Below are 18,172 nucleotides of genomic sequence, written 5' to 3' on the forward strand. Positions count from 1 at the left end.
AAAGTTGCTTTTTATCCCTATGAGACGTTCTGCGGTCATTACTCTTTGACGAAATCCACCTCCAGTACCTTCCAATGAACCATGAACAATTCGTCAGGTCCCCTTAAAGCTCAAAGAGCAGGAGAAATAACAGGTACATGCCTTTTATGTAAGGATTATTGACTATGGTTGAGGATTTTGTAAATACTTAGGATTTTAAAAAATAAATAGAAATTTAAATCAGGGTATAAAAATATAATTTGGACCTGTTTTCAATATTAAAGATGTCTAAAACTACCATATAGTATGTCTGAGGAAGACACAGAGATCTGTTATTAGACAGATTATGTATGTTATTTTTCAGCTTTGTTTGAGAAAGATTTCAGTTATGGAGCTGAGTTTTGTCCCCATGAGCAACTAAATCAGAGCAAGAATAGAACATACAAAGTAATTTTTTGATAAGGTTCAAAATAAGAAAAATTAATAGAAAAGACACAATAGGAAATATTCCTGTTTAGGGAGAACATATGATTCCAGATTTCCAAAGAAAGGAATAAAGGTCTGCTCCATGTAATGGTAACCTTTCAATGAAAGCTAACACATTATATACAAATTTAAGTAAAGTAATTGTCAGACTCCAAAGAAGAATTGCAATAATTTATTGCTCTTTCTCTTCCCAAATGCCACCCTCTCTCCCATTCCGCTCTCTTTTTCTTTTCCTTCGTATTTTCAAGAGAGGAGATGATGAAATGTATTTTGTAGTTATAACCTGTTGACATGGGCTATCAGGAACATGCTGAGTCAGAAAAGAAAACTCATTCAATGTCAAGGGAGACTCACTTTACTTGAAGGAGAAAACAGATCTGACTTGACTCTGTGAGTCCATCTCACATACTGGGTTGAGTATAATTTTTTCTTCTTAGATTTGGCCACTTATGAGAATTAATGTATGTATCACCATAATAATTAAATGTCTGCTTGACTCTCTTTTCCCTTCCCATGAAATTATAAGTACTATATTAGTATTAATAATCAGTTAAACATTGAAAAATATACCAATTGCATCATTTCAGAAGCTTCTAAAAAATGTATTTTGCATTCAAGAACCTAAGATACTCTCTATTAGAAAGAAACATGTTAAGCAAATATAATTTCTGTGGATGAAAACAATATTCAATATACAACAACTTGATAAGCTCCTAGGTTACTTTTACTATAATTATCCTTGGCCCTGAGGAAAACTAAGAACTAATTAATAGAACTGTATTTTAAAAGTTAATGTAGGTCTTAATGTTTTCTAGCCTGGAAGTGGAAAGCAACATAAAAATCCAATACCTTATCAACTACTGCCCTAAACTACAGTTGATTATAGCCATGGGAATTAACTTAGCAAACTGTCATTCTAAGTTAATTTTTCTATTCTTTGTCAAATTTTGTGAGTCAAATTACCATTCAAAAACAAGCCTAACTTATTTCCTTGAGATAAACTATTTTGACACTATCTTCTGTGTTTCCATAGCATTTCATGCTGATCAATAACCTAGAAGATATTAAATTTTAGTAAGCTAAGTTGTATACCTGAATATTTATCCTGATAGATTAGAAACTTTATAATGAAATAGAGAATAATTTCAGATTATAGAAGACCTTTAGAGTTCTGTAATGGCTTTTTATACCATGTTTGGTAGAGAATATTCAGAAATTTGAAATTAAGGAAAGAGAAATTACATTATCAAAAGAATGTTTAAGTAGCATTACTTTGGTGTAGATATACAAAATAGACTGAGAAAGAAAAATAGTAGTTGGGGAAACAAAGTATCAGGAAATAAAGACCTAGATTATGGGACAGATGTGAAAGAATTTTAGAGAAAACATTTGAAAAGAGTTACTGATTCAAGGAAGAAGAAAAAAATTGAGACAAAGTTATGAACAGGATGACTGGAAGAGTTTCCATAAAAAGAGGGGAGAGGCCTATAGAAAAGAAGACGACTTTGTCAGGAAAACACTGAAAGATTAGATAAAGGTCAAGAAACAAGAACCGATGATCATGACACAGCACAGTGCACCTGGGAATCTGAAAGAACTTTTTGAAAAGATTAGCCAATATCATTCAGATAGATGTCTGAAAAGAGAGAGGACTTTGTGAGGTAAAGATGCTTTGGTGTCAGAAAAGGGGGACTGACTGAAGAAACAGATGAAAGGGTTGTCCTTAAAAGGAGTGACAGAATATTTATAGATTTTGGAGGGAAAAGGAGAGTATTCATAATTCCACACATTCAGTTAGAAACAATGGTAGTGAATTCAAGATTTTATCATATCAGATTTCAGAAGGAAAACTGAAGAAGTTAAGAAGAAGGTGAACATAAACTATGTGCCTTATCTTGGGAAAAATCGTATTATAATAGAAACTACCTATTAGCATTTTCTATCCAAAAATAAGAAATCTGAGCAAATAATGCTACTTTGTAAAAATATTTTAGCATTATCATAATATAGCCTTCAAATGGGATTACTTCATTGTTAAATGGTACATGGTGAAATTATCTAAATTTTAATAAATTATAAACAGAAAGAAATGTAAAGCCATTGCCCATAAATGTGTGGAATTTGGTCAGGTGCGGTGGCTCATGCTTGTAATCCTAGCACTCTGGCAGACCGAGGTGGGTGGATCACCTTAGGTCAGGAGCTCGAGGCCAGCCTAACCAATATGGTGAAATCCAGTCTCTACTAAAAATACAAAAAGCAAATCAGCTGGGTGTGGTGGCACATGCCTGTAATCTCAGCTAGGCTGAGGCAGGAGACTCACTTGAACCCGGGAGGCGAAGTTTGCAGTGAGTTGAAATTGTGCCACTGCACTGCAGTCTGGGCAATAGAGCGAGACTCCATCTCAAAAAAAAAAAAAAAAATTATTTTTATAGTGTTAATATTATGTCCTTAATAAATTACTCTGATGCTCCTAAAACATGTTTAAATTATATAGACCTTATTTGTCACACTGTTTCCTCCAAAATCAGACCTAGATTTCAAATCTAGGAAAATGTCATGAAATTGATACAAACTCTTACAAATAGATGTAGAGTCTTCGTCTATGAAAAGTTAAAGCCAACAAATGATATAAACTAAATTATTAATAAATAAGCTATATAAGGAGGTTGAATTGAACAACATCTTCCATAAACAAGTCAGGGTTGAAGTTATTTAGCTCATCAAAATGGAGACAGAATTGCATGTCCACAGATTTATTGTCCAGCCAATCACAGAGGAAGAATCTGAAAAATAATTCCCTAACAGCATATATACTAGGAATGTATTGGTGCAAAGAGAAAAATTGAAAACTAGAAAAAGAAAAGAGAAGAAAAAATAAGGAAAGAAAAGAGAGGAAGAAAGAAAGGAAAAGAGAGTTTAAAAAAGGAAAAGAAAAGAAATGGAAAGCAGATACAGTATCGCATTTGCTATTCATAACCAATGCCATGAATCAACAGAGCAGGTCAAGGAGCAATTGCAATTGCACACATGCCAACTCCCGTCTAAGCTCCAAATAATTTATCTCATACTGTGATAATCACCAAATTTGTACATTTGAAATTGCTGTTAATAAAATGAAAATGCATTGAAAAGTACTACTATTAATACATTATGTTAGCATATTATCATTTCATAATTTTTAGTTAAAGAATACTAAAAGGAAAGGAAACTTTGACCCAAATTATTAATCTTTTTGTATTTATAATTGAAAGTTATTTGTTAAAAAAATGTATTCCCTTTAGCAGCAACTAAAGTATTTTATGTAACAGGAAAAGATATAGTATAGTTTACTTAGTTAAGAGTTTACAAAACATTACTTCAATAGTTCCGTGCATAGTTAGTTCCATACTTGGAGAAATAGCTTAAGACAAAAGTCATTACCTAAAATTCACCAGGGAATCTTTGATGTTTGTTAACAATGGGGAAAGCTAATCACAAAAAGGCTGGGTGAAAAATAAAAGTAGAATACAAAACTAATTTTTTAAAAAAGGAAAATGAATCTAGGGCATTTTAAGTATTACTTTATTCTCTATGTTGTCTGCTAACTTCCAGAAAATAAAAACTACAGGCCATAACAAAAGAGACTGGTAAACTTATTTATTTAATCCTTTGGGATAATGTAGGGGGAAAATAGTAGAGTAAGGAAAGATATGCAGAATCAAAACAGCTATATTAACTGGATATCCTGAAATTTAGTCTGAGTCAGTATTACTTCCTTTTCTTTTTAGATAAAATTATAATTTGGGGTCTAATAACAGACCTTCCAAATACCTGCAGCATAATTCCATAATTATAATTGGAGATCTTAACATCTCTCACCAATAACAATAACTACGCAAAAGAGATAAAAGATTTCAACAGAGTTACTAACCAACTTGACTGTAATGATACTTACAGAACACAACAGCAAACAATAACTAATACACACTGCACGTGCACATAGTGTTTATCAGGAGGCATAGGCTAGAATGGGCTGCTTAAAAAAAGTCTCAATACACATAAAAGAATTGATGTCAGTGAGTATATTCTCTGACAAAAATGGAATTAAGTTAGAAAGCAATCATATTCAGGTACCCAGAGAAACTCTAAATACCTTTCTAAAGAATCCATGGGCCAAAGAAGAAATCACAAGATAAGTTATGAAATATTTCAACTGAAAGATGAAAATATAATATATCAAAATTTGTGCACTGAAGTTAAAGCAATGCTTACAGGGAAATTTACAACTGTAAATGTTCATGTTAGAAAAGAAGAAAGTTCTAAAACCAATTATCTGAGTCCTACTTTCAGCAATTACAAAGCGATCAAATCAAATGCAAAGTAAGTAGAAAGGAAATAAACACAGCTAAAAATCAATGAAAAGGAAAATAAACATACAGAGAAAATTAATGAGATAAAAGCGGTGCTTTGAAAATATCAATAAAATAGAAAAGCCTTTAGCTTGAGTGATCAAGAAAATAAACAGAAAATTCACGATGTAATAATAACAGGAATGAAAGATGGAACATTACTACTACAGCCTGACATTAAAAGGAAAAGGGAGTACTATGAATACTTTTTGTTCTAGTAATTCACAACTCATCTAACATCTAGAAATCAATTGGTATAATTCACCAAATAAGAGGAGGTAGCCCACACAACTGTTTAAATATCTACCCATCTACCTCTCTTTGTGTCCATATACTCTGCCTTCTCTTCTGATACTAAGAACAAGGGATCAGCAAACTATGACCTGTAGGCCAATCTGACCCACCTATTTTACAAATAAAGTTTTGTTAGAACACATCCATACTTGTTCAGTTATATATCGTCTGTGGCTGCTTCACATAGAACATATAAGAGCAGAGTTGAATGGAGTGACGGAAACTATACGGCCCACAAACCTCAAATGTCTACTCTCTGGCCTCTTATAGGAGTTTGCTTACCTTTGGGACAAACGCATTTTGCTCCTAGCAAAGGGCAATAGCTCCATTTCCTGGATCTAATCCCCTCTTCCTTTCTCAAGGTCACTGCTCCTGCACTTTGTCCATCTCTCAATGTTTCCTTCACTACTGGTTGTCCTTCATCAAAAATAAACTAAACATATTATGAATTCATCTACCTTTAAAAAATGAAAAACACTCTCTTGACTTTTATTCTTACCCTAGCTATTTTCTTATTCTTTTTCTTTTTACAGCTAACAACCTCCAATGAGTTATTTATATTAAATATCTCCAATCTCCCCCTCATCTTATTTCCAGAAGCCAGTCCAATCAGGCTTTCTTCTCACTTCAAAGAAACTGTCCATGGACATCAGTGACCTCCCCAGCTTCTTTAACCTAATGGTAACCTTTAGCTCTAAACGTCATTGATCCACGAACAGTTGGTTGATCACTTTCTTGACCTAGAAATACTTTCTCCACTTGACTTTTAGGAAACCCCGTCATAGTGGTTGTTCTTCATTTTCTCAGTCCCTCTTAGAAGTAGATATCGCTACCTACACTCACTCCCCTGTGGTTCCAACCAGAGACTGAAAACCATCTATATTTTGACAAAGTTTACATTCCTACTCCAGTTCTGAAATGTCCAATTAAACCGAGACTTGCATATCCAACTGCCTATCTGATATCTCCACCTAACTGACGCTGGAACCTTAACATGTCTAAAGCAAAGCTCCTGGCCTGCCCATCTTCTCAAACCCACTGTATTTACTTGCACCTTTGCCCATCTCGGCTAATGTCAATTTCATCTTTCTAGTTTTTCATCCAAAATAATCTTGAAGTCAACCCTGATTCTACTTTCTTTAATCTCACATTCAACACACCTACAAATACCTCTTATCTCAACCTTCACTACCATTCATCATCTAATTTTTTTTGGGGGGGGGGCGGGGGATGGAGTCTCACTCTGTTGCCCAGGCTGGAGTGCAGTGGTGCAATCTCAGCTCACTGCAACTTCTGCGTCGCAGGTTCAAGCAATTCTCAGTCCTCAGACTCCCGAGTAGCTGGGGTTATAGGCGTCCGCTACCATGTCAGGCTGATTTTTTGTATTTTTGGTAGAGATGGGGTTTCGCCATGCTGGCCAGGCTGGTCTCCAACTCCTGACCTCAGGTGATTCGACCACCTCTGCCTCCCAAAGTGCTGGGATTACAGGGATGAGCCACTGCTCTCGGCCCCATCATCAAATATTTATCAGTACCTGCACTACTACTCACTAGCCCACACCATGATTATTTACCTGAATTATTCCAATTGTCTCCTAACTGCTTTCCTTGCTTCTGCCCTTGCCCCAGGTCATTCTGTTCTCAACAAAGTAGGCAAAGAGATCTGGTTAAAATTTAAGTCAGATCATGTGTAAAAGCCTTTAGCGACTTTGTATTTCACGCTGAATAAAAACTAGAATCGGTGTGATGGCTCATGCCACCGGTGCAGAGTGAGCCGAGATTGCACCATTGCACTCCAGCCTGGGAAACAGAGCAAGACTCCATCAAAAAACAAAACAGAAACAAAAAACAAAAAGCTCAAAATCATCAGGATGTCTTAGCAGATGCTACGTAGTCCACCCCTCATCGCTGTTATCTTTCTGACCTCCTTTCACACTACTCTCCCTTTGACTTGCTCTGCTCCAGCCACACTGGCCTCCTTGTCTCCGCAATGCCCAAGCATGCTCCTGCCTCAGGAATGCGGCCCAGATGATCACTGTCTGGCCCACTCTGTCCTAGAAATGACTCATTTCTTCACCTCCTTCATGTCTCTATCCGGTATCACCCTCTTACCGAGGCCTTTCTAACAAGCAGTTTGCTACCTCCAAACTTGCTATCTTACATCACTATCTTACATATGATATATTATATTTATTTGGTGTCTGTTTCTTCCCAATAACATATATACTCATTGAAGCTAAGACGTGTTTTAACGCATTTTATTAACTATTTATTAGGCACCTATTTTGTTAACAACATCCCCATCTTCTTGAATAGTACCTAGCACATAGCACAAAACAAATATTTGCTGAAGGAATCAAAATATGTAGAAGCGCTTTGCAAACTGTAAAGCAATATAAAAATGTAGCTCATTATTAACTTCTGAATGTTAATATAGGCTTTCACTCATTTTCTTAATACGATCTGGAGCTTCTTGGGTATTTTTATCATCCCCGCTGATATTTCAGCAGAGTTATTTTTAAAGAAGTTAAATCTGTTGTCCAACCTGTCACAGCTAGTAAATTCAGAACTGGCTTTCAAACCCAGGTTAACTCTAGAGACGGACTTTCAGTCTCTGAACACTTCTCCAAATAACATGTCTCCTGGATATTAAGTCACAGCTCAGGGACCTGGTATCAGAAGTCCTGCAATGAATGCAGATGAAAAATTCTTACAGGATATGTCAGAAATTGGGATGTCTCCAAAGTGCTCTTGGAAGCCTGACATTTATATCACTGCATGAACATAAGAAACTTCTAATAACAACAACAAAAATTATTTGAGAGAAATATATATTTTTGACAAGTCTAAGAATTTAAATTCAGGGTTTTTGGTTATTTTCCCAGTAAATGTAATATATATAATACATAGTTTTTATCCATGATGAAATTTCCTACATTTTTGGTTATAGATTTGGTCTGTGTGATCTCTGTTAGGTGTAAAAATACAAATTCTTCTTCAGATTACATTGCCATTTTCATGGTTTCTTTCCTAGTTTCCCACTCTTTAAAATCTGTATTTCATTTAATTCCTCCGATAAGTCAGGAGAGAGATTTGCACAAGGCCTTTTCATTGGAAGAAAATTTAAATGAAGCAACTATGTACTCACTGAGGAGGTCAGACATATCACAGTCTTACCTGTGTGAGTTCCAGGTGATATTCAGAAAAACACACAGCTACATAGTAATAAAGAATTTTGAAGCACTCCAATCAATCAAAATTTGTTGACACAATGCACATATTTTGAAGTTTATTCAGTTTATCCATAGGAAGGGCTCTTGCTTATTTCCTTAAGCAAAGGCTCTCTAGCCATTATGCAGACACGATTTTCAAAAGACTGGCTGTGGCATTTCTATGTCACAGAGCATTAAAAATAAACTGCAGAGCAATGGCCCTCAAGGGAGAGCCAACCAGCCCTGATATAGCACAAAATAACCAATGGTTGGGAAAATGATGTCTATATAATGTTTCATAATTTTTTTAAAAAACAAATTATATTACTATTTCCTGACTAAGAGTAGGTGATAATACATACTATTTTTCAGGAAGGCTTCCTTCAAAATAGTTATTCATTTTTAAGTTTGGCACTACTGAAGGTTTTAGACATAGTTATCTGTGAAAATCACTTCTAAATAATTATTTCATGACAGAAAAATAGATTAACTGCTTATGATACTCCAAGGACATGAAAAGAGAAACTTAGCTTAATTATAGAGTGCATAAACATTGAGAAAATCTAGTTCAATATCAAGTTTTCAAGAAAGTCTTTAAACAGTGAAATTGGTTGCTAACAATTCTAAAACTCATTGTTTCAAAGTATTTGATTATATGGTAAGTTAGATAAAGATATAATCTGTTCCTGATGTGACAAAAAAGCATGGAACACCTTACCCAGGGGCACTCTGGCAGCACTTGCATCCGGGTTGATCCAGAAGGAAAGCCAGGAGAGAACCACGATGAGCAGGGTTGGGGCGTAGACCCCCATCATGTAAAAGCCGACCTGCCTCCTCAGAGTGAAGATGACTTCCACACATGTGTAGTAGCCTTTCAGAAGCAAACACATTCAAGGCATGAGGTTTTCACCCACACAGAATCGCAAACATCAATGACAGACCTGGAAATGGTAAGTCACTTCTATTTGAGGCAATTTCATAGAGTAAACCCCTCAAAAAAAAAAGTTTTTCTTTGCAGATATATAATTTATGTGATCTAAAAGGGTGACATTATGTAACTAGTTTCAGCTGACCTTTTGCAACTTCATTATGACATTGAGAAATAGATCCCACATGCTGCTCCACTGTGTCAGTGTCTAGCCTTTTAGGTCATTGTTCAGAGAACTGGCAATAGAGTTGAACTTTTCCTTACCCGTGGGTCCTCTCAGGGCAATGATCTAAAGGAGTCATACAGGCAGTAGTAAATCAAAGTAGAGCAAGTCTTAAAAAAAAAAAAAAAAGAAAGAAAAACCACTCCGGGACTACACCTTATCGGTATAATTTTTCAGCCACATGTACCACTTCTTATATAGGATAGATGGCAGTCTACACTGACTCTCATGTATAGATAAACCTTAAAAATTAAGAAAGTATTGGAAGTGAACATTAACAAGTATAAGAAATCAGTGTTTTCAATCCATATACGTGAAAGATATATATACTGCAAACATTGGATATGCCTCTCAAAACTTTACCCACCTCTACTTCGGGCTCTCAAAGGTACTCCAATTGAAGGAAAGAACTTTCATTTTCAAATGCCAAGACAGAAATTGTTTTACAACCTAATTCTAGAGTGGCCATGACATCGACTAGTCCCCCAAATTAATCACCAATTATAGGCAGCCTCACAATAGCCTTTGCTGCCTTGAGAAAGAAAATAGTAACACGAATATGCTCACAGTACTGCATTCAAATGGAAAAGGTATTTCCAGATGTTCGAGATTATTTCTTAAATGTTTGGTCTTTTCAGTTAGCTATTTAAATATAATATGTAATGCTGAAAGTGCTTAATTTAGATAAGAATGTCATTTGCCATTTTACAAATGTAAGATTATGCATAAATAGCAAAATAAAATATCTATAATCGTTTTCTGTTTAAACTATATAATTTTTTAAAATGGTGAAACAAATTAATGAACAATAAATAAATGAAACAATTATGGGGGAAAGAATAATGTTACTTTTTCCTATTTTATAGTTTAAAAATAATATTTATCTGGCCTTCCTAATTGGGAAGAATATACATATATCTGACACAAGAATAATCTACATATTTATTCATTAATAGCACCTACAGCAGTACTTGCACAGAATAGGACCTTAATAAACGTGGAATAAAAGAATGGTTATTTATATCCTCAACAAATAGATTAGAAATCTTTTCTTTTCCCAGTGTATAGAATCATTGCCACCTCTGAGAGGTTACATAGACAGTACAGCTAATATGTAACAAAAATTGTTGCTTTTGACTGAAGTAAATTCTATTTATGCCAAATGCTTCCATATTATATTAAAGAAAAGAAATGCAAGTGTTTCTTTTTTACAGTTGAATTTCATTAAAATTAGGCAATATATCAAGTCATTCACAGGTTTTAAAAGGATGTAAAACACGTAACAATGAAAAATCTCTCTTCCTTTGCTTTTCCCACCATTCACCTCAACTCCCTGCCTGGACAAATAAGAACATATGTTTCTAACGAACAATCATGTGCAATATTTCAAAAATAGAACCTTTCATAAGTACAATGGCTACAATTAAGAAGGCTCAAAGTATTTCCTAAAACTGATTCTAAAATACATCACTTTGTAATAGCATCACGAAGTCAAATTAGTTTTCTGTTCACCTAGTGCATATGAAATGTTTCTCAACAAATTATATATTTTTAGGTATTCTCAGTTGTCACAAATATTATAACGATTTACTACAAAGTAGCACAGCTTAAAATAAAATTTTCCATTCCATCCCAGTATGTTTAAATGATAGCCCATTAACATGAGTCCTGCGATTTGAAGCAAGTTTCCATCATGTCCCTTTTATGAAGGTACCCACTAGGGGAGCTTCACAAGACTTGGATGCATTTAGCAGTAAAATACATGCTTGGATATTATAGTGATTTGCTCATAAAATTTTATGAGAAACGTTTCTTCATCTTTTTTTGATCTTTTCCTAGTATTGTTACATTTATGAGAGGCAGGTGGGCAGCTAATTGATATAAATGTTCACTGAGCAAATTCAATTTACTTTCTATTTCCTGTGAAGTTTTATTCTATTATTCACTCAGGCTTCCAATTTGAGTATTTTTGTATACTTGCTTTCCCACATATTTCTCCACTTTTGTTATTTTTATAATCATAAAAAGCATAATTTTAATAAATTTGAAACTGCATTATTATTTCCATATAAATTAAATACTGGCCATCATTTTAATGTAATGCTCATATATATATTTATACTTTCCCATTTTTCTACACTGTTAACTATTGCATGTATTTTCAATGTCTATTTTTCTAAACAGATTTCTAATTATCCAAACATTAACAAATATTTTACTTACATTCATATGATAATTCATAAAAGTACTGATCAAGTCCCTGAAACATACTAAGTGCCAAAAAATATTGTTAGGCATAAGTTGTTTTGTTGTTATTTTCTGTGGCTAATTAGATTTCAGTGAATTATTTATGACTCAAAAAATTCCACAAAAAAACTTATAACTCTTGAGTAAGCTTCCAAATTCTGTCTATCACAGCAAACCTTCTAATTTTATTCTAAGAACTAAAATGAACTATATTTTACTTTTTTACTTGTTTACCACATTGAAATATGGCTCACTAAAGGTCAGGGACCTTTCTTTTATTCACTACTGAGTCCCCAAATGGAGACTTTTTTTTAAAGTACAGCTTAAAAATGAAAAAAATGAACACTCCTAGGACTTTCAACGCTATTATATAATCATATGCTATTACACAAAATTACAAATAAAATCACTAGTGTCATTTTCATCTCTAAGAAATTTAAAACTCTGATACGGTCTCCTTCAAATTTCTCACAACAATTTAGACACTGCTCTTTTTGAAATGTCAAGCATATAATCTGGATGTGGGTAACAATTTTCAAAGTATAATAGGACTCCACAGGAATTAATCGTGTAACAGTATCAGACTCCCTCTCCCACACAATCACTGTAACTGTATGACCTTGGGCAAGTGTCTGTTTCATTAGCCTAATGTGTACAATGAGGATAATAAAAGTACTTAATTCATAGAATTGTTGGGATGATTAAGTTAAATAATTACTGCAACGAACTAAAAACAATGCCTAGGATATAGCAAGAGATCAAAAACCTATCTACTAAACATGCGTTTTTATACGACAGTCTCAAAAATCTCTAACAACTATAGTCTTCTTAATTTGAAGTACAAATGGGAGATGGAATACTACTCTTGGTCCCATGGCTGACAGTAATTTGCCTGGTGACATTTGATAAGTAATAAGTCACCAGTAATAACTAATTTAATAAGTAGTTTATTCACTCTGCTCTTCAGTTATTTTATGTGCTAAATAAAGGAGCTGGCTCAGAATTATCAATTAGATCACTTTCATATCTAACTATCTATGACTTCTTCATTGAATACTTTGATGGTCAAATTTTTAATAGCTCTCCATTTTTTAATTTTAAAAACCTCAATAATTATTTAGCAATATATTTGACTATTATCTCTGTTTTCCTGATGTACTATAAGCTTTAAGAAGAAGGAATGCTTACATATTAAAGTTATATCATTTGCTAACATATCTTGAAGTCAACAACAGATGTTTAACTGTATCCTCAAGCGGCCTAGTATTGTCTTTATCACAACACTGTAAATATGTAAATGTTCTCTCCACCTGTTAATGTCAACAGGAATGTTTTAAATTATATGTTGCCTTGATGATGTCGTGAGGACAGCATTCTAGCTCATTCTATCAGCACTCTAGAAACATCTAATCTCAGTTTTACACAATTATACTATATACATTTTATTATTTCAAGTCAACATGCATTTTACAATAAAGCTTTAATTATATCTATTTCTGAATGTTTTTGTTATGATTTACTTCCAAAAGCAGAATTAGAATTGTGCAATAATTTACATGTTGAAATGATTATTATTACTAATGTAATAATCAAAATTGAATAATCTTCTTTATATTGCTAAGTGAAATAACACTATATTCAATATCTAAAACCCTCACTAACTTAGAACTACCAGCAGATAATAAAAGGTTGAACACTAATCATATTATGACAGTATTGAGTAGTGAATACTGTACTTTCTGCAAAAACTCATGTAATTTAAAGAATGAGATTAATTTGTTTTCCTTTTCATAATTGGCTGTTCTATGACCTAGGTCAAGAAGACTGTACAGGGAATATTTACTGATGTCCAACTATTTCACACTCTTATTGCTTCCTGCATAGCATAAGGATAAATGGTTTTTAAAATAAGAATATGGGTCAACCACCATCTAAAAACTACCCAAAAACAATGGGTGAACATATATAGATTATATTGTTTATATCTAAAATGTTCAGCCCCAAATGGAATCCTGCCTGAAGTAGAATTTCTTGACATTTGAAAACTACTACCTGAAAGAGTTTTCATTACTAACATAAACAATTAAAAACCTCTCGCTACGAAAATTACATAAAGAAAAATCAAGCATGTCTATCTAATAATTAAAAGTTCAAAAAACTTAGGGAATACAATTCTGTGAAAGACTTAAACATATGAATGTAAAGATAAACTACTTGCTAATTTAATTTTAAGTTTTGGCCAATTCTTTTCCACTCTCCCCTTGGCTATGTATTAATTAAAATGTATCTTTGAAATAGAACTTAGCTTTACTTAAAGAATATTACTTACCAGTGCCTTTATAGTATTTTGTACAGTTACCATATTCAATATCTTCCTTTTTGATATCAAATTGAGGCAAGGCAATTTTTTCCAATTGCACAGGATCTCCTGACTGCCAGATAAATCTTAAATCATCAGTTGTGTAACCAACTATAAACAAAAGTAAATAAATATGTTAGTTTAAAATATAATTAATAACGTTTTTAAAATATTTTAGTAATCCAAATTTTAAACATAGCAAAGGAAAGAAAATAAGACCTTCTTATATGAAATTGTAGTTTAAAATGTAAAGAGGTAATATCCATGGCACTAATGGAAATACTAGTACAAGAGTTAAAGATATTCATCTTAAAGAAAGAACAAGTTTAAATAATAAGCATATTGCACAGAGTTAAAATCCTAGGACATCATATACAATAACTTATTTCTCTATGTCAGAATTATTTTTTAATGGTCATCAATAAAAAGGTAATAAATAAGTGATGCAAGCTTTCTGAATGTATACATTTACGGTCATGTAATACGCTCCCTGGAACTTTTTTTTTTTTTTTTTGAGACGGAGTCTCGCTCTGTCGCCCAGGCTGGAGTGCAGTGGCCGGATCTCAGCTCACTACAAGCTCCGCCTCCCGGGTTCACGCCATTCTCCTGTCTCAGCCTCCCGAGTAGCTGGGACTACAGGTGCCGCCACCTCGCCCGGCTAGTTTTTTGTATTTTTAGTAGAGACGGGGTTTCACCGTGTTAGCCAGGATGGTCTCGATCTCCTGACCTCGTGATCCGCCCGCCTCGGCCTCCCAAAGTGCTGGGATTACCGGCGTGAGCCACCGCGCCCAGCCCCGCTCCCTGGAATTTTTAAAAGAAATGTAATCATGGAAACATCTAAATTTTTTTTAAAAAATCGTCCGGGCGCGGCGGCTCACACCTGTAATCCCGGCACTTTGGGAGGCCAAGGCGGGTGGATCATGAGGTCAGGAGTTTGAGGCTAGCCTGACCAAGATGGTGAAACCCCATCTCTACTAAAAATACACACACACACACACACACACACACAAAAATTAACCAGGCGCGGTGGTGGGCGCATGTAATCCCAGCTACTCGGGAGGCTGAGGCAGGAGAATCAGTTGAACCCACAACGTGGGTGTTGCAGTGAGCCGAACCACTGCACTCTAACCTGGGTGACAGAGCAAGACTCTGTCTCAAAAAATAGTAATAATGATAATAATAATAATAATCACTGCAAAATTCCCTAAAGGAGTTGCATCACCATAGAAGGCTAATACAATAATCCCTCAAAGGGATATAATTACAGCATCATTTCAGCATCCTGAAGCACACACATTTTGGGCTTAGGTATGTGGCTACAATTTAAAGAATTTTACAGCATACACTAGTCTACTATCGAACTCTAAAGTGCATGTATTTTTGAAAGTAATACTTCAGTGCATCCAGTAATGGTATCAAAACATAAATGCACTGTTGGAAGTTTTATACAAGTACATCTTGACATGCAGGCACTCATATACAATACATACATAAACATAGACATGTGCAAACATATAAACACATACACTTACATGTGCAAAATCTCATTTTATAGTTAGAAAAAGTACTGCTCAAATTTAGGACCCATTTCAGTACACTATTTAAAAAACAACCACAAAGTAACTTTAGACATATAACCTAGAACATATATGCAACATATTTTGCCCAGTAATTATTCTTTACTCTCTGAAGAAATAGACAACCTTATTATAAGATGATCCATGTATTCAGGTTAAACATTCCTTGCATTTGTGTTAATTTTTCGAGGCTTATGTCTTACTTTTATTTTCAAAAGATAAGCATCATGGGAAATTAATTAGTACGTTGTATAAATAATAATTTCAATTAATACACCTAGTGTACCTTTTAATAACTGAAAAAATATATGATCAAATAAACATAAAAAATACAATTTTGTAAAAAAATTTTTACTTTTTTTTACGTTCATAGAAAATGAATGCTTAGTTAGATTTACAGAATATTTTGCAATGTTTTCCAAATTTTCTGCTAAGAAAATCTGGTTTTAACATCAGAAATGCTATTGAAAATAGGATGTGATTTTCTCTTTCACATTGCCTATATTACTAACTCAAATAATAATGGCAATTGGAATGTTAGAAATATACACCTACATCAATGAACTGAAATAAGACTAGAACAAAAATGATTTATCTTAATACAGCTTAATATAGTATTAATAAAAGAGTAACTATAATTTCCCTAAATATTTTAATGACTATTTATAATCAAAGCACTAGTTTTACCACTGTTATCTAAGATGTCAGTAGAATGTATTACCCAGACATATTAAACACTTTATTTTCATAATCAATTATGTTCTCATTTACATACAGCTCTCCAGTTGCATCTTGCAACGTTGTGTATCCATGGGAAACAAGGTCAAGTCCAAAGGGCATGAAAGAGTAATAGATAACCTGAAAGCAGAAATGGGTCTTAGAAATAATTTAATATACTCTGTCATCCATTGATTTTAGAAGGAAAATATAAATGCACAAATATTAAATATGAAAGAGTACCTCATGCTGACAAGGACATCTCCGTCACGAAAAATAAAAAGGAGGATATTTTCCTGGGTTACATCATGAAAATTGGCACTTTTTTCATTTGCAAAAAATAAATCAGGTTTCCATAAACACTTGTACATCGTTGGATCCACTGTCAGTGCATCTGAACCCCTAAAATCACTGGGGAGCTTCAGCCTGGGGTCATTCCATTTTTGTCTCAGGAAGATGTTAACTCTATAGTCCTGAAGAAAAAGTACATGTGTGCACATGGGTATGTTTGTTGCTTTTTTTAAGAACTTATTCAGTCCCAATACAAAAGGAGTTACAATGATTAGTGGCACAAATATTTTTGTTCTTCCACCATCAACCAGGATCACAACTGCATCACTAAAGGAGAGCTCCATTAGCAGTATAAAGACACTTGTCTCTATGTAATTCCTCTCTGCAGACATTCTGTAGCACTTGCTAGCTCAAACACCAGAATGTAACCTTATCGATAATTCCTTTACCTCTATACAAACACAAATTATTACAGCTGATTAGATGGTAGTACCATAAAAGCATGAGAATCACTAAATATTACTATCATTCTTCCCCAAAATTTTTTGTCCAAGTATACACATATCTTAAAATTAAAATTCATAATGAAATTTAGATTATTACTTAATATCTGATGATCATTGTGACACCTACAAAAATTAATTCAATAATGTCCAAGACTAAAACCTTCACTCATGGAGTGAAGGCTTTCAACAGATACAATGTGGCAAAAGTTTTTATCCATTGCAGGAAGACATGCATGGCCCTCTACTTTAGAGGGAACACACATTAGTTTCAAACATTTTCTAATAAAATGTGAATTATACTACCTTAGCCAAAGCATGTGGCTGATAGCCACTTAACATCATTTTGAACACTCAATAGAATTCATTTCAAATTATCTGCTGAAATACTTCCTTAAAATATACACACTGCAAATTATTCTATTACATTCTGTATTAGTCTGTTCTTATGCTACCAATAAAGACATACCTAAGACTGGGTAATTTATAAAGGAAAGGGGCTTAATTGACTCACAGTTCACATGGCATGTGAGGCCTCACAATCATGGCGGAAGGTGAAGGAGGAGCAAAGGCATGATTTACATGGTGGCAGGCAAGACAGCATGTACAGGGGACCTCTCCTTTGTAAAACCATGAGATCTCATTAGGCTTATTCATTATCACAAGAACGAAAGGGAAAAGACCTGCCCTCATGATTCAGTTATCTCCCACCAGGTCCCTCCCACAACATGTGAGAATTGTGGGAGCTACAGTTCAAGATGCCATTTGGGTGGGGACACAGCCTAAACATATCACCGCCTTTAGGTGCTGTGTTTTATCAAGGTAAATCACCAAAACCCTATAACTTTGAATTGCTATATTTAAAATATGCATTCATAATATGATAAAATATTATGTCCTTAATGTGATATTAAGGTTCAGTATAAGAAATAACCAGATGAAGCTGTGTATATATATTTTACATACTTG

At 34.0% G+C, this 18,172-nt stretch overlaps 1 protein-coding gene across 1 annotated transcript in view; it reads right to left on the reverse strand.

Annotated features, from left to right (window-relative positions):
• The window catches only part of GLRB (glycine receptor beta), a 90,606-nt gene that overhangs the window by 12,404 nt on the left and 60,030 nt on the right, over positions 1 to 18,172 (reverse strand). Inside the window, exons 5-8 of the mRNA XM_050789865.1 lie at positions 16,653 to 16,882; positions 16,468 to 16,550; positions 14,086 to 14,226; positions 9,077 to 9,229 (exon numbers count right to left, since the gene is read on the reverse strand). Of these exons, the coding sequence (XP_050645822.1) occupies positions 9,077 to 9,229; positions 14,086 to 14,226; positions 16,468 to 16,550; positions 16,653 to 16,882 (607 nt within the window). The remainder of the gene's footprint in view (positions 1 to 9,076; positions 9,230 to 14,085; positions 14,227 to 16,467; positions 16,551 to 16,652; positions 16,883 to 18,172) is intronic.

Source organism: Macaca thibetana, chromosome 5 (genome assembly GCF_024542745.1).
Source record: "Macaca thibetana thibetana isolate TM-01 chromosome 5, ASM2454274v1, whole genome shotgun sequence".
Lineage (NCBI taxonomy): Eukaryota > Metazoa > Chordata > Mammalia > Primates > Cercopithecidae > Macaca > Macaca thibetana.